The sequence below is a fragment of the Gasterosteus aculeatus genome, chromosome 13 (assembly GCF_964276395.1).
Source record: "Gasterosteus aculeatus chromosome 13, fGasAcu3.hap1.1, whole genome shotgun sequence".
Taxonomy (NCBI): Eukaryota; Metazoa; Chordata; class Actinopteri; order Perciformes; family Gasterosteidae; genus Gasterosteus; species Gasterosteus aculeatus.
In genome coordinates this window covers 741,383-761,838 of record NC_135701.1, presented here as the reverse complement: position 1 = coordinate 761,838, position 20,456 = coordinate 741,383, and the positions used below count along the sequence as shown (strand labels likewise).

General features: G+C 49.2%; 1 protein-coding gene across 6 annotated transcripts in view; it reads right to left on the bottom strand.

Annotated features, from left to right (window-relative positions):
- Positions 1 to 20,456, bottom strand: part of tjp2b (tight junction protein 2b (zona occludens 2)) — a 67,886-nt gene that overhangs the window by 15,866 nt on the left and 31,564 nt on the right. For 4 of the 6 annotated variants that reach the window (XM_078087096.1, XM_078087094.1, XM_078087098.1 and 1 more), the window contains 11 exons: positions 9,834 to 9,887; positions 9,294 to 9,418; positions 8,804 to 8,906; positions 6,391 to 6,883; positions 5,802 to 5,905; positions 5,371 to 5,560; positions 2,195 to 2,300; positions 1,913 to 2,034; positions 1,474 to 1,537; positions 1,116 to 1,266; positions 915 to 1,023 (listed from right to left, as the gene is read on the bottom strand). In XM_078087096.1, the coding sequence (XP_077943222.1) occupies positions 915 to 1,023; positions 1,116 to 1,266; positions 1,474 to 1,537; positions 1,913 to 2,034; positions 2,195 to 2,300; positions 5,371 to 5,560; positions 5,802 to 5,905; positions 6,391 to 6,883; positions 8,804 to 8,906; positions 9,294 to 9,418; positions 9,834 to 9,887 (1,621 nt within the window). The remainder of the gene's footprint in view (positions 1 to 914; positions 1,024 to 1,115; positions 1,267 to 1,473; positions 1,538 to 1,912; positions 2,035 to 2,194; positions 2,301 to 5,370; positions 5,561 to 5,801; positions 5,906 to 6,390; positions 6,884 to 8,803; positions 8,907 to 9,293; positions 9,419 to 9,833; positions 9,888 to 20,456) is intronic. The other 2 variants (XM_078087095.1, XM_078087099.1) reach the window with 1 other exon arrangement.

Sequence of the window (20,456 nt, the reverse complement as noted above, 5' to 3'; positions counted from 1 at the left end):
AGTGCGCTCCACGTTTCCCTTCCAACGGGGCAACGATAGCGTCAAACAGCTCCGCTCAGCTGTTTTTACATGAAAAGGAAAAACAGGAGAACATTTTCATTGTAGTTCTATTAGCAGGTCCTTTGAGCTCTCAGGAGGTCATGTGCCTATGCATCCAATCACATCCATCCAGTTGGTAGTACGGGCCCTTAGAACCACGTCCGCTTTGGACTCACACGGCCCATTGGAGGTTATTAGGTCATTCAACTGTGATAAGACTGCACAGGAGACACAGGTAGAGGAACAAAGATAAACCCTTTACTGTACTAGCGAGCTCCTTGTATGGATGGAATTTGTCCTGAAATGAGAAGCATTCTTCTCCACAAGAAACCTTACAACTGCCAGTGTGCCCTGTCATCCATGACCATGTTGTTGTTTGATGACCTTGAACGTCCTCTGCTGGACGCTGGAGTCACTTCTCATGTCAGGTCAAGGCTCCACTCGGCTGAACGCTTCCTAAATAGATTTATCCAACGAAAAAGGCCTTTTTTTCTGGAGCCCAACGCTGGAGGGGGCCAATGTGCTGATTGCATAACGCTGTTGGAGGCATGTGCCCGTGTGTGTCACGGTTGGCTGAACTGAAACTAGCCTGATCTGCTCTAAAAGCCTTGCGGGACAAAGCTGGTATCTTAAACATCAGAGAGAGAGAGAGTCCGGTCCTGTTGTCTGGAGTGTGGCAGCTGGCAGTGCATTGTGGGAAAGTACACTGTGTTCTGGAATACTAAGACTGAGTCACTTAAATCTGCTCAGAATAACACCGTACATGGAGAACAAATGTTAGTCTAACGGGGGGATATGGACTACAGACCCCCTGGTATGGATGAAGACGGGCTGTATGATGAGCGTCTATACGCGTCATGCTGGGGGGGTTTTACCATCAGGTCTGCTCTGTGCCAGGATGGTGACCACTTCCCCTTTAGGGATCTCCAACAGGAAGAGCACCGCTTCCTCTCTCACCACCCCCTGGAAGTCCACATTGTTCACCTTGGGGACACAAACAGAATGCACAGTGGTTGAAACCGTTGACTGCCACTCAAAGGACGCCATGGACAATTGACCCTGGCAGCTCCGGTTGCCTTCAGGATCTGATCCCCGATGCGCAGGCCTTCCTCCTCAGCAGGACTGCCCTCCTGAACACTGGCGATGAAGATGCCGGCATCGTTTCCTCCCGCCAGCCGCAGCCCCACGCTGTCGCCCTTCTGGAAATTCACCATCACCGTGTTGGGCCTGAGGAGGGACACCGCGGCGCCGTTAGCGACACAGCAGCTCTCTGAGTGAGCTAGCCGTGCAGCAGTCGGCTTGTAGTTTCTTTAGGGTTTTACGAAGGAGGACCTTTTAAATGCTTTAGAGAAAGGTGTTTTTTCTTTAATCATGCATTCACGGGAGGAAATACAGTAAAAAGATGAGTTGGAGGAGACGGAAAGAGACACTCACCCATAGATTTTTTCGTCTTCAGGACTTGGCCGGAGGAGAATCTTTGGTGTGGCGGTCACAGAAGCTGCAGAGGACAGTTTGGTTTAATACTCGTTGTCGGGTTGGTGGAATTCAGAATTCTCTCTCCAGCTCTGTAATTTGGTTCATTGTTGGCAAACAGTGGTCATAATGCGCATTGTTGAGGCTGAGGTTTGGTCGTATCAGTAAGTGTATCTTGCAGCACCTGCACTAATCCACTGTGAGCAATGACACAGGAGGCGGTGTGACAACAAACCTTTCCCCCTCATTGAGTTTAGCTCCCAAGCCGCGGCTCTGCGCTCTTCAAACCAGGTTCCAGGTGCTGCCCCCTTTAGATGAACCCGGCGACAAGCCGCAGACCGTCCAGCTTTGTGAGGGGACAATACGTCCCCAAGGGGCCAAAACAATAGTGAGTGATAACCTGGAGGTTCTTGGACGCGCGGGGTGTCTTTGCTGGGCTCCACTGGCGTATGGGGGTCTTCGGGTACTCTGAATGGAGAGGCCATGGCGGACATCTTGGCTGTCCTCACGGGTTCCTCCTTGCTTCACATGTGCACACACAGAAAGAGGATGAACTCATTTGAAGCCTTAAACAACAATAGGGACCAACGGGACGCCAATAAGACGAGTCGGCGCTTTATTCTACTGGTCTCCCTTTGGGGGGTAACGTGATGTCATGTGGTGTAACGTCCCTCCGTCCTACCTGGGGTTGTCTCTCTCGTTAGAGGAGTGGGAGGACAGGTCAGACTGGCGGGACCTCCTCTCCTCTGGGGGAGAATACGAATGGTACGACTCCATCTCTGACATGTCTGACGGACAGACAAGACAGACAGACATCTCGGTTAGACGAGTGAAAAGTGTCCAGACGGCGCTCCACCACCAGCAGGCGCAGAAACCCGTTGCCTCAGGAAGCCCCGATACCGGCTCCTGTCGACAATGTTGGCCAAGTCAGTAAGAATTATAAGGACAAAGTTCTCAGGATAAAAGCAGCCGTTGATCCAACACGTCTTCTTGATCCAGAATAATCAGAACAGGATTCATGTTGACATGAAAGCAGCAGAAGGTGTAGATTACGTCCTGCTGTTGCTCTCTATTCATTTCAGAGCGCTTTAAACGTCCGCTTTGACGTTGTGTGTATATGTTGATTAGCAATTAGCAACCCTACATGAAGCTTGATTGAAGCTAGATGATTTTCTTTTTAATTGCGAGCCAAGCTGATCCAATTGTGTCTGGCAGCGGGGGGCCGGGGACGAACCCCTAGCGGTGAAAGACGGGACCAGGACCCAACAATGCTTCTGCATGAGGCAGCTCGTGTCCCACGGGAGACACGTTCTTTCATTGGCTGCTTGTATCCGTGAGTACGAGGCCCTCAGCACACCACAAGCAGAAGCCCCAAAGAGCACACATCTGTCCCTCAGAAAACAGTGAACCAGAGGGGGGTCTAGTAGGGTTAGTGGGTTAGAGACATAACCAGGGGAAGTTCAAGAAGGAGAGAAATGAGCGATAAAGAAGACCGGAGGACAGAAGAACGCGTCAAACCTTTTACCGGCCAAACGGGTCAGAGATCCGAACAATGTGAAGCAATAATCAACCTAGAGGCGTATGTGGTCCATCACTGGGGACTCCTTGACCCCTGACCCTCTGTTCCTAGCTTGGTGACAGTGATGGAAGTTTGTTAGCAGCAACACCACCTTCCCATTTTCACTTAAAGCTCAATCCATTTAAGTTTCACATTAATAAAACACAGCAAACAAAAGCATAACAAAGTGAAAATGAGGTGAATATGATCATTCTCTGAGGATCGACCATTTTAATCCCAATGGCTGCATGACCTTCCCCTGAGCACCAAGCTAGCTACGGCTAAGCTAAAGGCAGAGGAAGGGTTTGTGCGGGCGACGCTTCACGCTGGTTTTGTGTACGAGTGCGTGGTCGTTGTGCGATTGAGGTCCGTCATTAGGTCGTCACCGACCCTCTGGCCGGCACCGGCTCACACGGAGGCTTGGAGGCTGAGGCCGGGCGCTCCGCTGCACGCCGGCCCGTCACAGGGGAGACATGGGTGGGTGGGAGGGGAGGAGGACATGCAGCCGCAGACTAAACACAGCCAGGTCGGACCCGGGGCGGACCCGGGACGGACCGGGGACGGACGTGGGACGGACGTGGGACGGACGTGGGACGGCGGCTTGCTACGCTGTTAGGACAAATGATTAACATGTAGCACACGCAGAGTTCAACGGGCATCTTACCCGCTTCGTCACGCTACACTGTTCACAAGGATACACCACCACCATGTTCACAATATGACACCATCCACCTCTACGCTTAATGAATCACACAGTTACAATGTGCATTAGGATTAAAACTTGTTTATTTATTCAGGAAACAGATATTAAAAATGTGTTTAGAAGATTTAGAGCAGTATAAAGAAGTGCAAAAAGGGGTGAAGGCTTTGCAACGATAGTCACGTTGCGTCACAGCTGGTTTACAGCTCAGAGAAAGGCAACAGTGTGACACATGCTGAGTGTCCTGGCTGGTCCGTCATCTAAAAGTATGACATTTTATCTGCAACAGAAAACAGAAGAGATTCCACTTTTGAGCAATTACAGGGTCCTTCAGCACAATAATCCTGAATACAACCTGACCTGGTGACCTCTCACTCCTTTCAGAGAGATAGCGTTCACATCCACTCACCTAAAGGATCATTAGGAACACCAAACTAATACTGTGTTTGACCCCTTTCGCCTCTACGTGGCAGTGAGTCAACAAGGTGCTGGAAGCATTCTTTAGAAACGTTGGCCATATTGATAGGACAGCATCTTACAGTTGAGATTTGTGGGATGCACATCCAGGGCACGAAGCTCCCGTTCCACCACATCCCAAAGATGCTCTACTGGGTTGAGATCTGGTGACTGTGGGGGCCATGTTAGTACAGTGAACTCACTGTCATGTTCAAGAAACCAATTAGAAACGATTGGAGCTTTGCTTTATCCTGCTGGAAGGATCAGAGGATGGTACATGGGGCCATAAAGGGATGGACATGGTCAGAAACAACGCTCAGGTAGGCCGTGGCATTTAAATGATGCCCGATTGGCACTAAGGGGCATAAAACATCCCCCCCACCATTACACCAGCAGCAGCCTGCACAGTGGTAACGAGGCACGATGGATCCATGTTCTCATTCTGACTCCACCATCTGAAGGTCTCAACACCAATCGAGACTCATCAGACCAGGCAACATTTTTCCAACTGTCCAATTTTGTTGAGCTCTTGCTGATTGCAGACTGTTTTTCCTATTTGTAGTGGAGATGAGTGGTACCGGTGGGGTCTTGTAGCCCATCCGCCTCACGGTTGTGCGTGTTGCTTTGCTGCACACCTCGGTTGTAACGAGGTCATTTCAGTCAAAGTTGCGGCCCATTCTCCTCTGACCTCTGACCTCTAGCATCAACAAGGCATTTTCGCCCACAGGACTGCCGCATACTGGGTGTTTTTCCCTTTTCACACCACTCTTTGTAAAATCCCAGTAAGTGAGCAGATTGTGAAACACTCGTCTGGCACCAAGAACCACGTCACGCTCAAAATGGCTTTAATCACCTTTCCTTCCCATTCTCACATTCAGTTTGGAGTTCAGGAGATGGTCTTGACCCTGAATGCATTGAAGCGACTGCCATGTGGTTGATTAGATAATTGCATTAAGGAGAAATTGAACAGGTGTTCCTAATAATCCTTCAGGTGAGTGTATATATATATATATATATTATAGATACTATGACATCAGGTATAATGATCATGCTGACTGCATTGGGACACGTCTGACACTGTGGATCATGCATAAGCATCACTGATGACTGGTCCTAACCAACCTCCCCGCGGTGGAACACTGACCCTGTCGTTGCCGCGCCGACTCTTCCTGGGACTCACCATCGTTGTCAGAGTCGGAATCGGCGAGGGGGGGGATGCGGACCAGGATGTGACGTCGGTCTCTCTGGACGACCAGCTGCAGCTTCCCCCTGGACTTCTCTATCAGCTTCCCCGCATCATGCAGAGAGAGGTTCTCCGTCACAGTCCCATTGATCTGCACACACACATTGAGGAGCCCGCCGGCCGTATTGAGGCTGTGAGTCACTGTACGTGTCAATCATTGATGTCATCTTTTCTCTTTGATTGGAGCTGCTGAGAGGAGTTTAAAAAATCACCAAACCACTAAGTGCTACTTTCTGTCCCTCCTCGTCCTCGTTGTCAGGGGGACGTTTGCTGGCGGTGAGGGTGACTGCTCACTGGCCCCTCCCCCAGTGTGTGTGTGTGTGTGTGTGCACCTTGAGGATGATGTCTCCCTCCTGCAGGTTCCCGTCCTTGGCCGCCAGGCCTGAGCTGGTCATCTGTTTGATGAAGATCTGACTCCCCAGACGTAGGCCGTACTCTACCAGAGACACACAGCGTTACTGCCGAGCCCCACAAACATGCTGGAACTGAGTGACACAAATAGGATGCAGTTCAAAGGAGCAGTGGTCCACAGGGTGACGTAGGATTAAGTCTGACAGAGCCGGTGAGACGCCTTTCCCACGTGACTTATTACGGTAAATGCAAAAAAATGTCAACCTCGTGGACAAAATAGTGGAGAGTGCAGCGGGACAGACTGCTGTTGTCCTGCATAGGATAACTGAATAGTAACACGTGGGGACACCGAGCTGGAGGGGACGTCCTTCTAACGTCACATTGGGACACATTGGGACACGTCTAACAAAGTAGATTATATTGGAGCTACAAAGACCACAGACCCCCCCCCCCCCCCCTCCCATGGCAGCTAACAGGCTGCAAAGACGATGTGAGGGACGGGAAAGTGTCCCGGCTGTCCTTTAGCCCACACAACAACAGGCATTGCATTGATACCAAGCGGACTTGTACCTTCGCTGGGTCGGTTCTTCACCAGCAGCACGTTGAGCGGTTTCTCCAGCGGCTCCAGGTCTCGGGGGGGCTCTGGGGAGGGCGGCTTGTCGTTGAGCTGCTCCCGGCTCTTGTACCTCCCCGCCTTTCCTCCCCCTCCTTCTCCGCGCTCGTACTTGTCCTCCGCGGGGCTGCGGCCTCGGCTGTGGTACCGCTGGCGCTCGGCGCTGGTGTCCAGGGCCCGTCCCCGGCTGCCGTCCCTCCTGGACCGGTCGGGGCTGGGCGAGGTCTTCTCCGGGCTCCTGCCCCGGCTCCTGGCCCTCTGGCCTCCCCTGTAGTCGGGGTCCAGGTACACCTTGCTGTCCACGGCGTGCTCGCGGCTCTGCTCGCGGTACCAGCCGTTGTCGTTGTCAGCGTCGTAGTAGTGGTTGGAGGGGGTGTACACGCGACTGTCCCCGCCCGGGGACGGAGGCTGGGTCATTGAGTGCACCACCTTGCGAGGTCTCTTCACCGTCTGGGAGAGAAAATGGTCAAAGAGCTCGTTTTATATGATCCAACAGAGGAGCTCGTCCATTTACACGCACTGCAAACCAGCTACACGAGTTACACACATGGACACTGTTACACTTTACTTTCAGTACACGTCATAGTGATCCTGGAACCGGTGTTTAGGAACCCAAACGTTATGTTTGTACTTGAGAAGAAGTTCCCGTTCACCATTTCTACATTTCTGCTACTAACTGTTGGAGTTTCACTGGCGCTACTTTGGTAAGAATCGCCAGTTTAGTCGGATTCATCGGTAAAAGTGAGCCACTAGAGTTCCCGTTTCCTCCCCATCTTCCATTAGACAACATTAAGAACACAAGCATCAAAAACCCTTGTGATGTAGGTCGTTATGGCAACAGAAAAACAGCGTGGTCACATGAAGAAACGCTCGAGCAGAGAACCTCAGAACCTCTTTAACCCAATCTATGAGAAGCCTTTCCTGATGTTACGCCGCAGCCTGGTCTCTGGTTTCCATGGACCAGGGAAGACACATGTGGATTCAGTGCATTTGACCCTTTGGTTTAAATGCTGGCTTTTTATTCTCAGACTGAATTATGAGTGTAGTTGTGGTGAAAAGTTGACGTACGCTTGTAAAGAACATCATGTCGTGGCTTGCTTGAGTTGCCCGTTATTTCTACAAGGCGGATCTTTCTCTGTGATTGGAGCAGATAAACATTCATGAAGTTTGGTTCTTTCAGGACTTTATTATGGCTCAACAGAAAACGTGATGAAATCTGCTTGGTGGATACATACAGCTGTGCTAATATTGGTTACACGTCCCTCATTTTCACTTCAATTAGGCGCTTTTGGGAGCCGTCCAACAGCTACTGGTTCAATCTATGACCACCACTCATTACCACTTTTAATGTGTGTTTGGGGTCATTGTCCTGTTGGAACACCCAACTGCGCCCAAGACCCGACCGTCAGGCTGATGATTTTAGGTTAGAAGAATGTGATCCTCCTCCTTCATTGTCCCATTTACTGTAAAGCACCAGTTCCATTGGCAGCATAACAGCCCCCAGCATAATACCACCACCGTGCTTGACGGTAGACGTGGTCTTCTTGGGGTTAAAGGCCTCACCTTTTCTCCTCCAGACACATTGCTGGGCATTGTGGCCAAACAGCTGGATTTGTTTCGTCTGACCACAGAACTTTCCTCAGAAGGTCTCATCTTCTTCCACGTAATCAGCAGCAAACCGTCGAGCCTTAAGGTGGCGCTTTTGGAGCAGGAGCTTCCTTCCTGCACGGCAGCCTCTCCGTCCATGGAGATGCAAACACGCCTGTGGACACGGACACTGTGTTCCAGCAGCTTCTACTTCTTGGCTGATCTGCTCTCTGTGGTGCTTCTCGATGACTCTTCACCCTCCTGACCAGTGTGTTTTCTTCCTGATGGTGACCAAACGGCGCCGTACACTTTATACTGACCACCAAGTGTTGGCTGTTGCTCTTGGACCTGCAGCAGCTTTGAAATGGCTCCAAGTCACTTTCCTCACTTGTTCAAGTCAATGATTCGCTCTTTCAGATCCACGCTGAATGACTTTCCCTTTGTAGCGTTTGTATCCAATGAGCTTTATTTAAAAGGCCTCAGTCAGCAGCTGTAGTCACTCATAAGACGTTAAGAGGCCATGAGGCTCATTTCAGTGACACAACGTTCAAAGTGACCAGAATGGCTCATTTATGTTGCTGTATGTATATTTGGACCCAGCAGATTGTGTCACTTTTTCTGTCCTTGGACTTAAAGTTTGCCTTAAAGCCTGCGCCCCCCCCCCCCCCCCCCCCCCCAATGGGACAGCAGCCATTCTCACACGAGGCCTCTAAACCCGGCAGACACAGAGAGACAGGAGCCGTGATTCATTCACCTTAAGGAGACACTGGGGTTCATACTCACTATTTTAGCCACTTTACCACATTTACGGAGCGACTGCACAGCAAAGGAATGAGGCACATTGTCCATGGGGATGGAGTTGACCTGAATGACACGATCACTCTCACTGGACAGAAAACAAATAAAAACACACACACAGACAATAATTAAGATAAAATAACAATCATGATGCTGACGTTAGAAATGCGTCACAACAAACAGCTTCCTCCCAGTTAGTTCTTCCACTGCAACGCCGCCTTTCCCTTAACGCTTATGTTCAGAATACTAGATCCATACCTGCAGAGACAGTGACTTTCTGCTGTGCTAATCAACTGTATGCTGTAGTGTGTGTGTGGGGGGGGGTGCACACTGAAGGAGCCCGTCTAAGGGAATTTACTGGAAAACAGATTATTTAGTGAGATGGAAACAAGCAGCTGTAATAATGTGAGGAGGCGTTTAAGCTCATAAATACATCAACCAGGCTCATTCAATCAGACGGACGGTCAGAACTCACAAGAGGAACCCGTCCGCCGGTCCTCCCTGCAGCACGTCGGACACGATGATGGACGTCTCGCCGTTGTCCACGTTGGGGTTGTCGTGGCCGCCTGACACGGCGATGCCGAAACCCATCTTGGAGTCCTGCAGAGGAAGGAGTGCGTCAGAGGCTCACGGGGCAAATAGGAGGTCACCCGTCTCATTAGAGTGGAGCGGCCGGCTGGGTGAGGTGGGCTCTACAAAGGTCACTCATCTGCATCACCAAACTGTAGAATTAAAGCCTCTACATCTTAGATTCACTTGTGTTTTCTGTATCGTCACACACGGTGTGTTCAAGGACTGTCAGAAATAGGAGCGTCTGATAATAACGCGGTGCTTCTTACAGCTTCTGCATCAGACAAACTGTTCTTCTGGCAACAGAAACATGCTTTTCCATCTCTGGTGAGTAAAGAAGAGCTGCTAGAACTTGTTGACAAGAAGACGACGGACACGGGACAATGTCCATAGTCTAAACGCTGTGGGACGGATGAACAGACGGGTGATGAGTGAACGGACTCACCCGCTGCAGATTGACGGTGTACTGCTCCCACACCATCTCCTCCATCCCAGAGCTCTGTGGGAACACGGACATCAGAAACATACACGCGTCAGAGAGAGTGCGTGTGCGTGTGCGTGCGTGTGTGTGTGCGCGTGTGCGTGTGCGTGTGTGCGTGCGTGTGTGTGTGTGCGCGCTGGCCATGGGGAATAAACAGTGAGTCCTTTGATGCAGAAGTAAAGGCCAACGTGAGGATGTAACACACTGATAACAGTGTTCATATCTATACGGTTCCTGCTTCATTGTTCTTGCATCAGCCCGTCTGTGCACCTCATCGTGCTACTACGCGTTACTCGTGTAGAACCAGCCGCTGAGCTGGTGGCTCTGACACACACACAAGCTCCAAAACCCACCACAGGTCTTTACAGTGAAACTCCGTCATCCAACCAGAAGTGATCTTAGGCCTCGTTCCTGCACGTCTGCAGCACTGAGGTCACATGAGGTCGCGATCCTGATCACACAGTGGAGATGGTATTTGCTCATCCACGTTTAGCATGAAGCAACACATCGAGCAACCTACTTCTTTCATTACATCGCCTGTGATCATTTGTTCTGCAATAGAATGTTATTCAGTGCACATGATTCAGCCGCAGTTTTTAACAATGATGGTACATTTAGTTTAAAAAAGGAATAACAGTTAAAGGTAAAAATCAAAGTATGATTTCATTTTTCTCCTGAAAACGTATCAAAATCCAGTAGGTGATATTTGAGGGCACGTTGCCCCAATCTGCAGCATCATGAGTTATCAGGAAGAACTAACATCAAACAGCCCCTCGGGCTGCAGGGAGGAGACCCACCTTCTCTACGGGTGGACATGCGTCTAAGCTAACCATGACGTGACACTGGCGTCTCTCCTCTGTTCCTACGTGTCCACCATAAGCAGATTGCCTCCACATGGAGAGCACTGAGCTGGCCGCTAGCCGCTAGCTAGCCTGTGGGCGCTAACGCGCTACGTCATCAAAGCACAGACGGCTTCATCCTCTAAATAACCTCCAACACACGGAGGGCAGCTGCTCCATCAGCCGTAACCCTCCACAGGTGATGCTCAGGGACACGTTGACACGGGACACGGAGCAGCCCGGGACTCAAACCGGCAACCTTTCCCAGCTCCCCCTCTCTACCCCTGAGCTTCACTTCATGTTGAGGCGTCTTTCTGAAGAACTGTGGCGCCAAACAGGAAAGAGCAGCTGGTTCCTGTGTTAAGCCGATGTTCTGACCCTCAGCTCGACCTTTGACCCCGTTATAACGGCTACCTCCTCTAGAGCAGCGCTCCCCAACCTTCTTACCCCACGGACGCTTTCATGTCAGATAATATCCCCCTGACGTGGGGAATCTGTCAGAGGGACCAGTGCACATAATTAGGAGGAAGTCCCGTCAATTTTCAAATTAAAACAGCTTCCTGTGGTGCGGCCCGGTACCAAACGGCAACGTGCAACATGACACACAACATGTAGAAAGCACTCATACGTGTGTGTGTGTGTGTGTGTGTGTGTGTGTGAGACTGACATTCTACACAAACGCTTCCTCTCTACGGTTACTAAAGGTCACCAGAGAAGGTCAGTGTGGATGTAGTTGTACTAGAAGGAGGCAGAGCGCTCGCCTCCAACACTACACACACACTACACAACTCTCGAGTACTACACACACTACACACATGATAATGATAATTCCTCATATTGAAGGTGGACTCTCATACACATTTACATATTATCAAAAGAGAACTAATCCACAACGTGAAAGACCTCCACGCGTCACATGTCCCACCAGTCTGAGCAGACAGGACTTCCCAGCAGGCGCGTAGACGACCACCAGGCTGCCCCTCAGCCGGATCCCCCCGCCGCCGTCCATGGCGCCGATGGAGCCGATGGCGCCCTTCTCAGCCGGCTGGCACCGGTGCCGAGGAGGACAGCCGGCACAGCAGCCGGCCGGCAGCCACGCAGAGGAGCCCTGCTGCTCCTCCACAGGGCCTCGCCTCCTCGGGTGCCCCCGTCCCGTCAAACTCAGACCCCCGGCCGGCGCGCTCATGCCCCGTGTGGGCTGCTGCCTGGGGATCGGGGGCTTAGCCTCCACTGGGATCAGCCCGTGAAGCAGCGGATTAGCACCCGCAGCCTAAAAATAACAGCGTCTCCTGCTCCCGTCCCACCGAGTCCTCAGCGCTTGTCTCCCCTCTGACGGTCGCTGAGCCGTCCTGCTGCCCCTCGCTCTCTAACGGGTTTCTCTTGGTACATTTAGAGACTTTCATGACTATTTTCACTCCCAAAAGGAACAAATTTCCTTCACTTGGTCTTATTTCATTTCATTATTTTCTCTTCTCTTCAAATTTTAGTGTTAGAAAACTAAAAGGTATGAAAGTGAAAGTTCTGCACTGTATGTGCCAATGATCCCCCTGAATGCTTCACACTTCTGACATGTTATGTTTGAATGATTACAAACTCATTATGGATTTGATTTAATCATTAAAATTCCAAGGCAGCGAGTGATTGATAGTCCTCAGTGCAGGGACCTTTCACCCAACAGGGGACATGGACTATGGATGCTGCTCCCTGTAGGTAACACATACATGTAGGTACATATATATATGTATGTGGTCGTGAAGCGTAACTGCACACTTTGTGTTTGCAGAGAATAATCAAAGATTCATTATGGAACTCCGAGGCTCCTTTCTGCTCTGGCCACCAAGACAAAACACACCTAGCATCGTGATATTTGACCCCGTGCACCGACAAAGTGACCTCTGAGCAGCTCTATGCACGGCTTCCTTAGGAGATAAGCCCGTACGGAGGGGCGGAGCCGACGGGCCCATGTGCTCAGTGCTGCAGCCTGATTGGCTCACACGCTGCCAACATGTGGGAGGGACTGAACATTCAGTGGCAGCTGCATGGGTACACTAATCATCCTGCTGGACTCAGATCAGCTGTGATGTACAGAGGAGTGACGCGCACACACACACACACCCAGGGACCCCTGGGTGTGTGTGTGTGTGTGTGTGTGTGCGCCCTCGTTTAAATGCTGTTCTAATAAACCCTTAAATACTTCAGATATGCAACCTAATCCTCAAGTAGCCAAACATACTTGCCGTATTACTTGTTTCGCGATGCAGCCCTGTGGCTTCTTGCTGCTGCAGCAGGTCTGTTCATGTCCGGCCTAACGAGAAGCCACCGTAGGGGATCATTCCTTCCATAGCAGTCATTTCACGTAATCCCCGGGAACACGGCGGACGCTGCACAGCCGTCTGACCGACGAGGCAGAACCACGACTCCACCTCGACTCGAACGCGGTCCGTCCGTCAGCAGGCAGCGGACTCGCCAACGCACACCAACTATTAGCAATGAAGGTTTACATTACTAAGTCGGGTTACATGTTCATCATAAGGAACTCTGTACAAGTTGTCCATCAATTGCGTATGCAATTAAGCAACGACAACTGGAAACAGCTGTAATGCGATTGGCTGCTAACAAGGTGCTGCTGAGGCCGGGAGCTAACTACATGTTCACACAGATTCCCCGTCACGTGTGTAAAAATAACTGCCACTCCAGGAGGTTCTTGGCTGAGGAAAACACGAAGTAAAAGAATCTAATGACAGTAGGGCTGCAACTAACGATTATTTTTTGATAATCGATTAATCGATGATTCGCATTGAAGCTTTAATTTTTTTATTCTAAAACAGAACTGCAAATTAACATTGCAAAAATACTTTAGAAAGTACAGGTTGCTCCTTGAACATAATCATTTAAGAAAGGAAAAATACAAATCAGAAAACTTAACCGGATTTGTTTTAACGTCAGAACTAGTTCTCTATACTACACTCACAGACTCACTTGAAGCTTATTCATTAGATTATTACCATCATTGTAGTGCAAGTTAAGTAAATGTATTCAGCTAAAAAACAACCAAGTGCTATGAGATGAAATAAAAATGTGTAAATAAATGCATTAGAGGCTTCTTAGTTGATTTAATGCATCACAGTGTGTCTCCCTTTACAGGCGTAACATCAACTACCGTATAACACACAGTAAACGCGCAAGCGCACTGGACTACCGTACATGACAGCATTAAAAACACACACAAATATATTTGTCAACAATAACCGATATGGACAAAGCACGAAATATATACAAGACAACAGATTGAAAAAAGAATGGTCCAAAAGAGGCGAGTAAATAAAAACGTCTTAGTCTTTACTGCTGTTATTAGCGGGCTAACGCTAGCTTGATCAGCTGGATGACGAGCAAACTACGTCCCTCACGTCCAGACGGAACAACGTGCTGCTCCTGTCTCACGTCCCCCCCCTTAATGCTCGCACAGCGTGGACGTCGACAGAGTCTCTGCCTGCGTCATGTGACTCAACACAACCGCCGGCGCTGCTGGCTGCGCTTTCCTCCACGACGGCTCGGCGGTTTTATTTTTGCTCCACGCATCTCCGCAACTCCTTGAGTGACGTAATAATCGTGTGACACAACAAATCGATAATGAAATTCTTCTAATAATCGTATAATCGATTGGTTGTTGCAGCCCTAAATGACATCTTTGTATCTATGGATGGTTATTCCACCTGCTGCATGGCCCCTGATACCAGTCTAATGACGATTACTGAAGTGATTAGCACGCTGTTAAATCAACTTCTGCTATTATCAGTTATTCTATTTCTAGTATTAATATAGCTCCTGGGTTGTTACTTTTGTTGCTGCTGCGCATCTCCATCAATCAATGAGCCGACTGGGCTTAGTTACCTTTGAAGTTGTCATGGCGACGCCCATCAGTGCATCATTGCAGTTTAGAAGTTGTGAGGTCCAGAATGTGTCCGTCACCATTACAACACTTCCTGATCAAAGTTTTAGGTGCTTCCAGCTTCTCCACTGGTTCTCCACTTCTCCGTGAGTTCCTTGGGGTCCGGGAACGGTTTACGTTACTTGACATTAGTTGGGATATTTCTAGAATAAAGGATTTACTGACCTACTCCTCCAACGTTGGCTGAGACATTGTCTCTTTTTTGTTCTTCAACGAGGAGTGCAACTACTAAAATACTTTTTAACCTCATCTCTTATTGAAACAAATTTCCTCCCTTAGTTGTCGTAAATATTTCAGGCATTAACCTTCCACCATGAATTGAGATCACGGATGCTCGGGAAGACGCAGAGACGGAACGCGGGTGTGAGGCGGGATGGGAAAGGGCTGCTGAGGACGAGACTCCTGAACTAGAAACATCGACACGAAACAGAGAAAAAACGCATCGTATCCTAGAAGATCCTTCCTGCTGTTCTCCATCCATCCAGCAGATGCTCTCTGACCTCCAACTGGTCCCACATCCACCTGGAGCCTTTCTGTCTCTGCCTGATCACCTGTGGACTCGTACTGGTTCTCCGCTGCCTCCAGCAGCATGGTGTAGCTCCCAGCTGACAGCTTTCCACTGCCCCCCCTGCTGAGTCGCAGCGCAATTCCGTGACGAGCATTAAGAATGTGTGCATGTCTTCTCTCTGATGCCTAGTTTACGATCACATAGTGACATCAGTATTAAACTATGAACCATAACCAGGTGGAAGTTATGTGAAGTGTGGCGCGGCCATGGGCCATTAGTGCTGTCAAACAATCCGGATTCCTTCATTATTATCCTCCTTAAAAAAGACTTCATATGAGGAGTCGTCTGAGCAAAGACTTCCATTAAATGGGAGTCTAATCTTCAAAGGGGGGGGCTGAGGGGCCCGGGGGGATTCCCCTTCCACACGCCGTGACCTTCCCAGAGAACCGGACAGATCTCCGGATCAGACCGGGAACGTTTGAGCGCCGAGGGACTCGCAACTGGTAGAAGGCTGAAGTTCATCTATGCAATTATTCCAGTTTAAAAACATGACGAAGCCACTGAGCCCATAATCCCTGTATGAAGTCAGCCAATCACGAGCCCCCTGCCTGAAGGCTGGCGCCGCCGCGAGGCCGTGGCGCTGGAGTTCGTTTGGTGAAGCGTTCACGTATGTTATGTGTGTAGACATTAGTGTGTGTGTGTGCGAGGCAGCTCTTAGAACAATAAAGAACTTGCCCCGCCCTGCTCATGTGAGGGGGCGGAGTCAGCCATGTCACCATGGCGTCCCTAATGGGTCACAGACCTGGTCTTTGGATGGGCTGGATTTCAAGAGATAAGAAGAAGATAAAACATGGTGACCGGGTGGTGACCGGGGGGTGACCGGGGGGTGGTGGTGACCGGGGGGTGGTGGTGACGGGGGGTGGTGGTTACCGGTAGTGTTCTACTGAAAGTCACAATAGTACTATTATTGATAAACTATGTATTCAACAGTATACCGTCCTCTGGGGAACAAAGAGTCATTCATCTTAGAAGCAGACATTTGTGGTGTGTCCAGTCTAGAAGGAGACCTTTTACATATTAAGCTCAGCCAGAACCGATAAACAGATGCCTGTTAAGAGGGAACAATAGACGTGGACTGTTGTTCATTGTGTTGCCTCAGAGCGCTCGTCCAATAAGGACAGGGTGCGTCTGTGTCTCCTCCGACACACAGGACACCAGCCCCCTCAGTGGTGTCCTTCAGTATGCCGCCGCCAACCAGCCTGCTTCAGACTTATTTTTGTGATGGGGACCAAAAGAAGACAAACAGAACCACGTGAGCTAGACTAGCAGCAACAAGACAATCTGCGTATGTCCTTCCAGCACAATCCAATTCATAATAAATGAATAAACATTATTGGTTCAAGGTACAAGAGGATTTATTGTCATAAATCACATTTTAACAAAACAAGGAACGGTATTTTTATCTACGACTGATCTAGTAGTGATGAAAGGATCTTGTGTTTATTACTCTGTACATTGTTATGGCTTTTTTACTTTTACGGCTCCAATGATGCTGGGTTTTTATTCCGATCAAACTAGCTCATGATTTTAATGTCTATAAAAACACCAGGTTCATCAGCGCTGACAAGCCCCCCCAGATGGACCCAGATCCAGCTTCGCTGCCAGCAGCCACAGCGTGGCCTCCGTCCCGTATGGCTGGGCCTGCTAGGGGGGGCGGGATCAGGGGAACCAGAACCAGATCGGGACGACTACTGCAGTAGGATGGGGAGGATTTCTATCACACGGACCGGCCAAATCTCCACTGGTTTTAGTTTGCTGTCCATTTAAGAGTAAACACCACTTCTATGGTTGAAGGTACCGTCAGCTCAGATGTTTCCTGTTAATGTTCATGGTGTTAATGTTCATGGTGTTAATGTGCATTAATGTGCATGGTGTTAATGTTCATGGTGTTAATGTGCATTAATGTGCATGGTGTTAATGTTCATGGTGTTAATGTTAATGTTCATGGTGTTAATGTTAATGTGCATGGTGTTAATGTTCATGGTGTTAATGTTAATGTGCATGGTGTTAATGTTCATGGTGTTAATGTGCATTAATGTGCATGGTGTTAATGTTCATGGTGTTAATGTGCATTAATGTTCATGGTGTTAATGTTAATGTGCATGGTGTTAATGTTCATGGTGTTAATGTTAATGTTCATGGTGTTAATGTTAATGTGCATGGTGTTAATGTTCATGGTGTTAATGTTCATGGTGTTAATGTTAATGTTCATGGTGTTAATGTTCATGGTGTTAATGTTAATGTTCATGGTGTTAATGTTAATGTGCATGGTGTTAATGTTCATGGTGTTAATGTTCATGGTGTTAATGTGCATGGTGTTAATGTGCATGGTGTTAATGTGCATGGTGTTAATGTTAATGTGCATGGTGTTAATGTGCATGGTGTTAATGTTAATGTTCATGGTGTTAATGTGCATGGTGTTAATGTTAATGTGCATGGTGTTAATGTTCATGTTCATGGTGTTAATGTGCATGGTGTTAATGTTAATGTGCATGGTGTTAATGTGCATGGTGTTAATGTGCATGGTGTTAATGTTAATGGTGTTAATGTGCATGGTGTTAATGTTAATGTGCATGGTGTTAATGTGCATGGTGTTAATGTTCATGGTGTTAATGTGCATGTGCATGGTGTTAATGGTGTTAATGTGCATGGTGTTAATGTGCATGGTGTTAATGTTCATGGTGTTAATGTTCATGGTGTTAATGTTCATGGTGTTAATGTGCATGGTGTGTCCCTCACGGCTCACATGGGACACAGGCGGATGAGACCAACTGGCCTGTTTCCCGGTGAAGAGCAGCTATTAGACGGACACCGAGCAGCCTGCAGTGTGATGAACGATACTGCTGCCAGTTGCACTCTTCCTCTCACTGCAGTCTGCACTCATCAGTCCAGCAGGTCCATGTCACTCATTCATTCCTGTCTTTACTTCCTGCTATCTGCTCATTAGGACACACGACCCTCCCTGAGAGGACATGCCTCTATAAGACACTGCATGTACTAAAGACTTCCAGTACTAATTACCCACCCTAATCACGTTTGTGTCCCCCACAGTGTCCATCAGGCCTCCAGGTCTGCATTTTCTCCACTGATTATATAGACGTCTATGAGGAAATGATTAGTCTTTATTCCCTCAGTATAACTTGTTAACATGAGTTTATAGTCTTCTTCAATACAGGGTGATGTTCATTTAGTAAATGATGGTCCGTTTAGAGTCAAATAGTCATCAGCCTGGAACCCTTTCACCTTTTCTTCACTTCACAAGTTGTTTGTATCCATGGTTGTGTAGAAATGCCAGCGTTTAACCGTAAAGTCTAGGCTTGAAGACCGCTTGCGTCCACTTCTCATGTACAGCCCGTACGCTGAGGAAGTCATGGCCTGGACCTACAGTACCTGGTTTGTTTCTGGGGAGTTCTCAATGATCTCAGAGACGGTGTGAGGACGGAGGGTGTCATATGCTGCACACATCGGCGATATCAGGCTACAGAAGGAAAAAGCAAGCAGTGATTCTTCTCATTCTTCTGCTTGTTCTGTGATCACAGTGGGCTGCGGAGGAGAAGTGAACGCTCTTTGCTTCCTAAATGTGTGTTTTGGATGATGAATGTATCGGGCCAGACGGTTCTGTCTTCGCCTTCCGTTTGTGGCAGGAGGCGATTACACTGATTCTATCCCACACACACCTTCCTGTTATTTCTCTGTGATTACAGTCTTTGGTTGCTCTGATTAACATCTGTGATTAACAGACCAACACTTTGATGTCTGCTGGGAAAACGTAGGACATCTAACGTGTTCTTACGCTGGTCCTCCCTGATACCCTGTGATACCCTGTGATACCCTGTGATACCCTGTGATACCCCGTGATACCGGGGGATTGGGTTTAGAGCGGACTGCTGATTACCAGTTCCACACAGGATGAACCGGGAAGACAAAGAGCGTGACTCACCACTCCTTATTTACATATGACACACACACACACACACACACAGGGCGGCTATTTATGCAGGTGTGGGGAGTGAACACGCAGGACAGAGTGTGCTGTAACCACGGGCTTCACCAGGGGGCCGGCCGCCATGAAGAGGACCCCCGGGACAGCAGACCCTCTGCTGGGCTTTCTGCATTCCAGTGCCGATAAACACAAAGATGGTATCGCTGCGGTTCCCGTGGGACACGGAGCGTCCCGCCTGTCTTGTATTTCGGGTTTGGCCTGGGGACAGGGCGTGGGGACTGGGCGTGGGCTGGTTCTGCTGCCGGAAGCATTCAGTAAACCATCCTGTAATTCTACAGATAAACGTCTTCTCAGCCGTGGACAGGAAACAACAATCAGTGGTGGAACGCGCGCACACACATGCACACGCACGCACACACACACACACTGTCTGCATTGGGTAACTCACAGACCTCTTGGCAGCGTTTCATTGGGAGGGATTTGAATTTGAAATGTGAAAACATCCACAGACATCTCAGATCTCCCTCCCCCCCCCCTGCAGACATGCATCAACCTCCCAAGACACAACCAAACTAATGTGGGACTGCATGCTAACAGCTAGCATATTAGCACAGTGTATGTGAATATCTGCATAAAGAGCAGCACAGATGAGCCTGATGGGCCAAAAGCTACAAGCAACCAGAACCGAGAGAGTCTTAGCGGGGGGAGAGAGGGGGGAGAGAGGGGGGAGAGAGTGGGGAGAGGGTATTTGAAGTATGTGAGCAGGTGGGCGTTGGGCTGGAATGCTAAAGAACGGAAGCGCTCTTGTTAACTACGGCGTAAACACTTCGTAACACTGGAGGGCAAGAGGGTCATGACCATGTGTGTGTGTGTGTTCTGTCACTGGCTACACAGTGAGGACACAGTGAGGACACAGTGAGGACCGTAGGCTTTGACAACATCGTGAGGACCTTTTTGGAAAATAAAACTGGTCCTCAATACTTGAAAGGTCTGAAGTGGACAAAGACCTGGTTTTGAGTCCCAGGCTACAATAAAGTTTTAGGTGGGTAAAGGTTGGAGTCAGCCACTGAGTGATAGTTGAGGTTAGGGGCAATGCGTTATCTCCACGATGGTCCTCAGATAACAGGGAGGAGTCTGTGTGTGTGCGTGTGCGTGTGCGTGTGTGTGTGTGTGCGTTGCAGTAGGCTACGCTAAGTGTCACAGAGTTGCATGAGATGAGCTCGTCCCCCTGGTTCAGCAGCTGAGGACAAACACGGCAACACGTCTCTTTCACAGGCGAACATTGTTC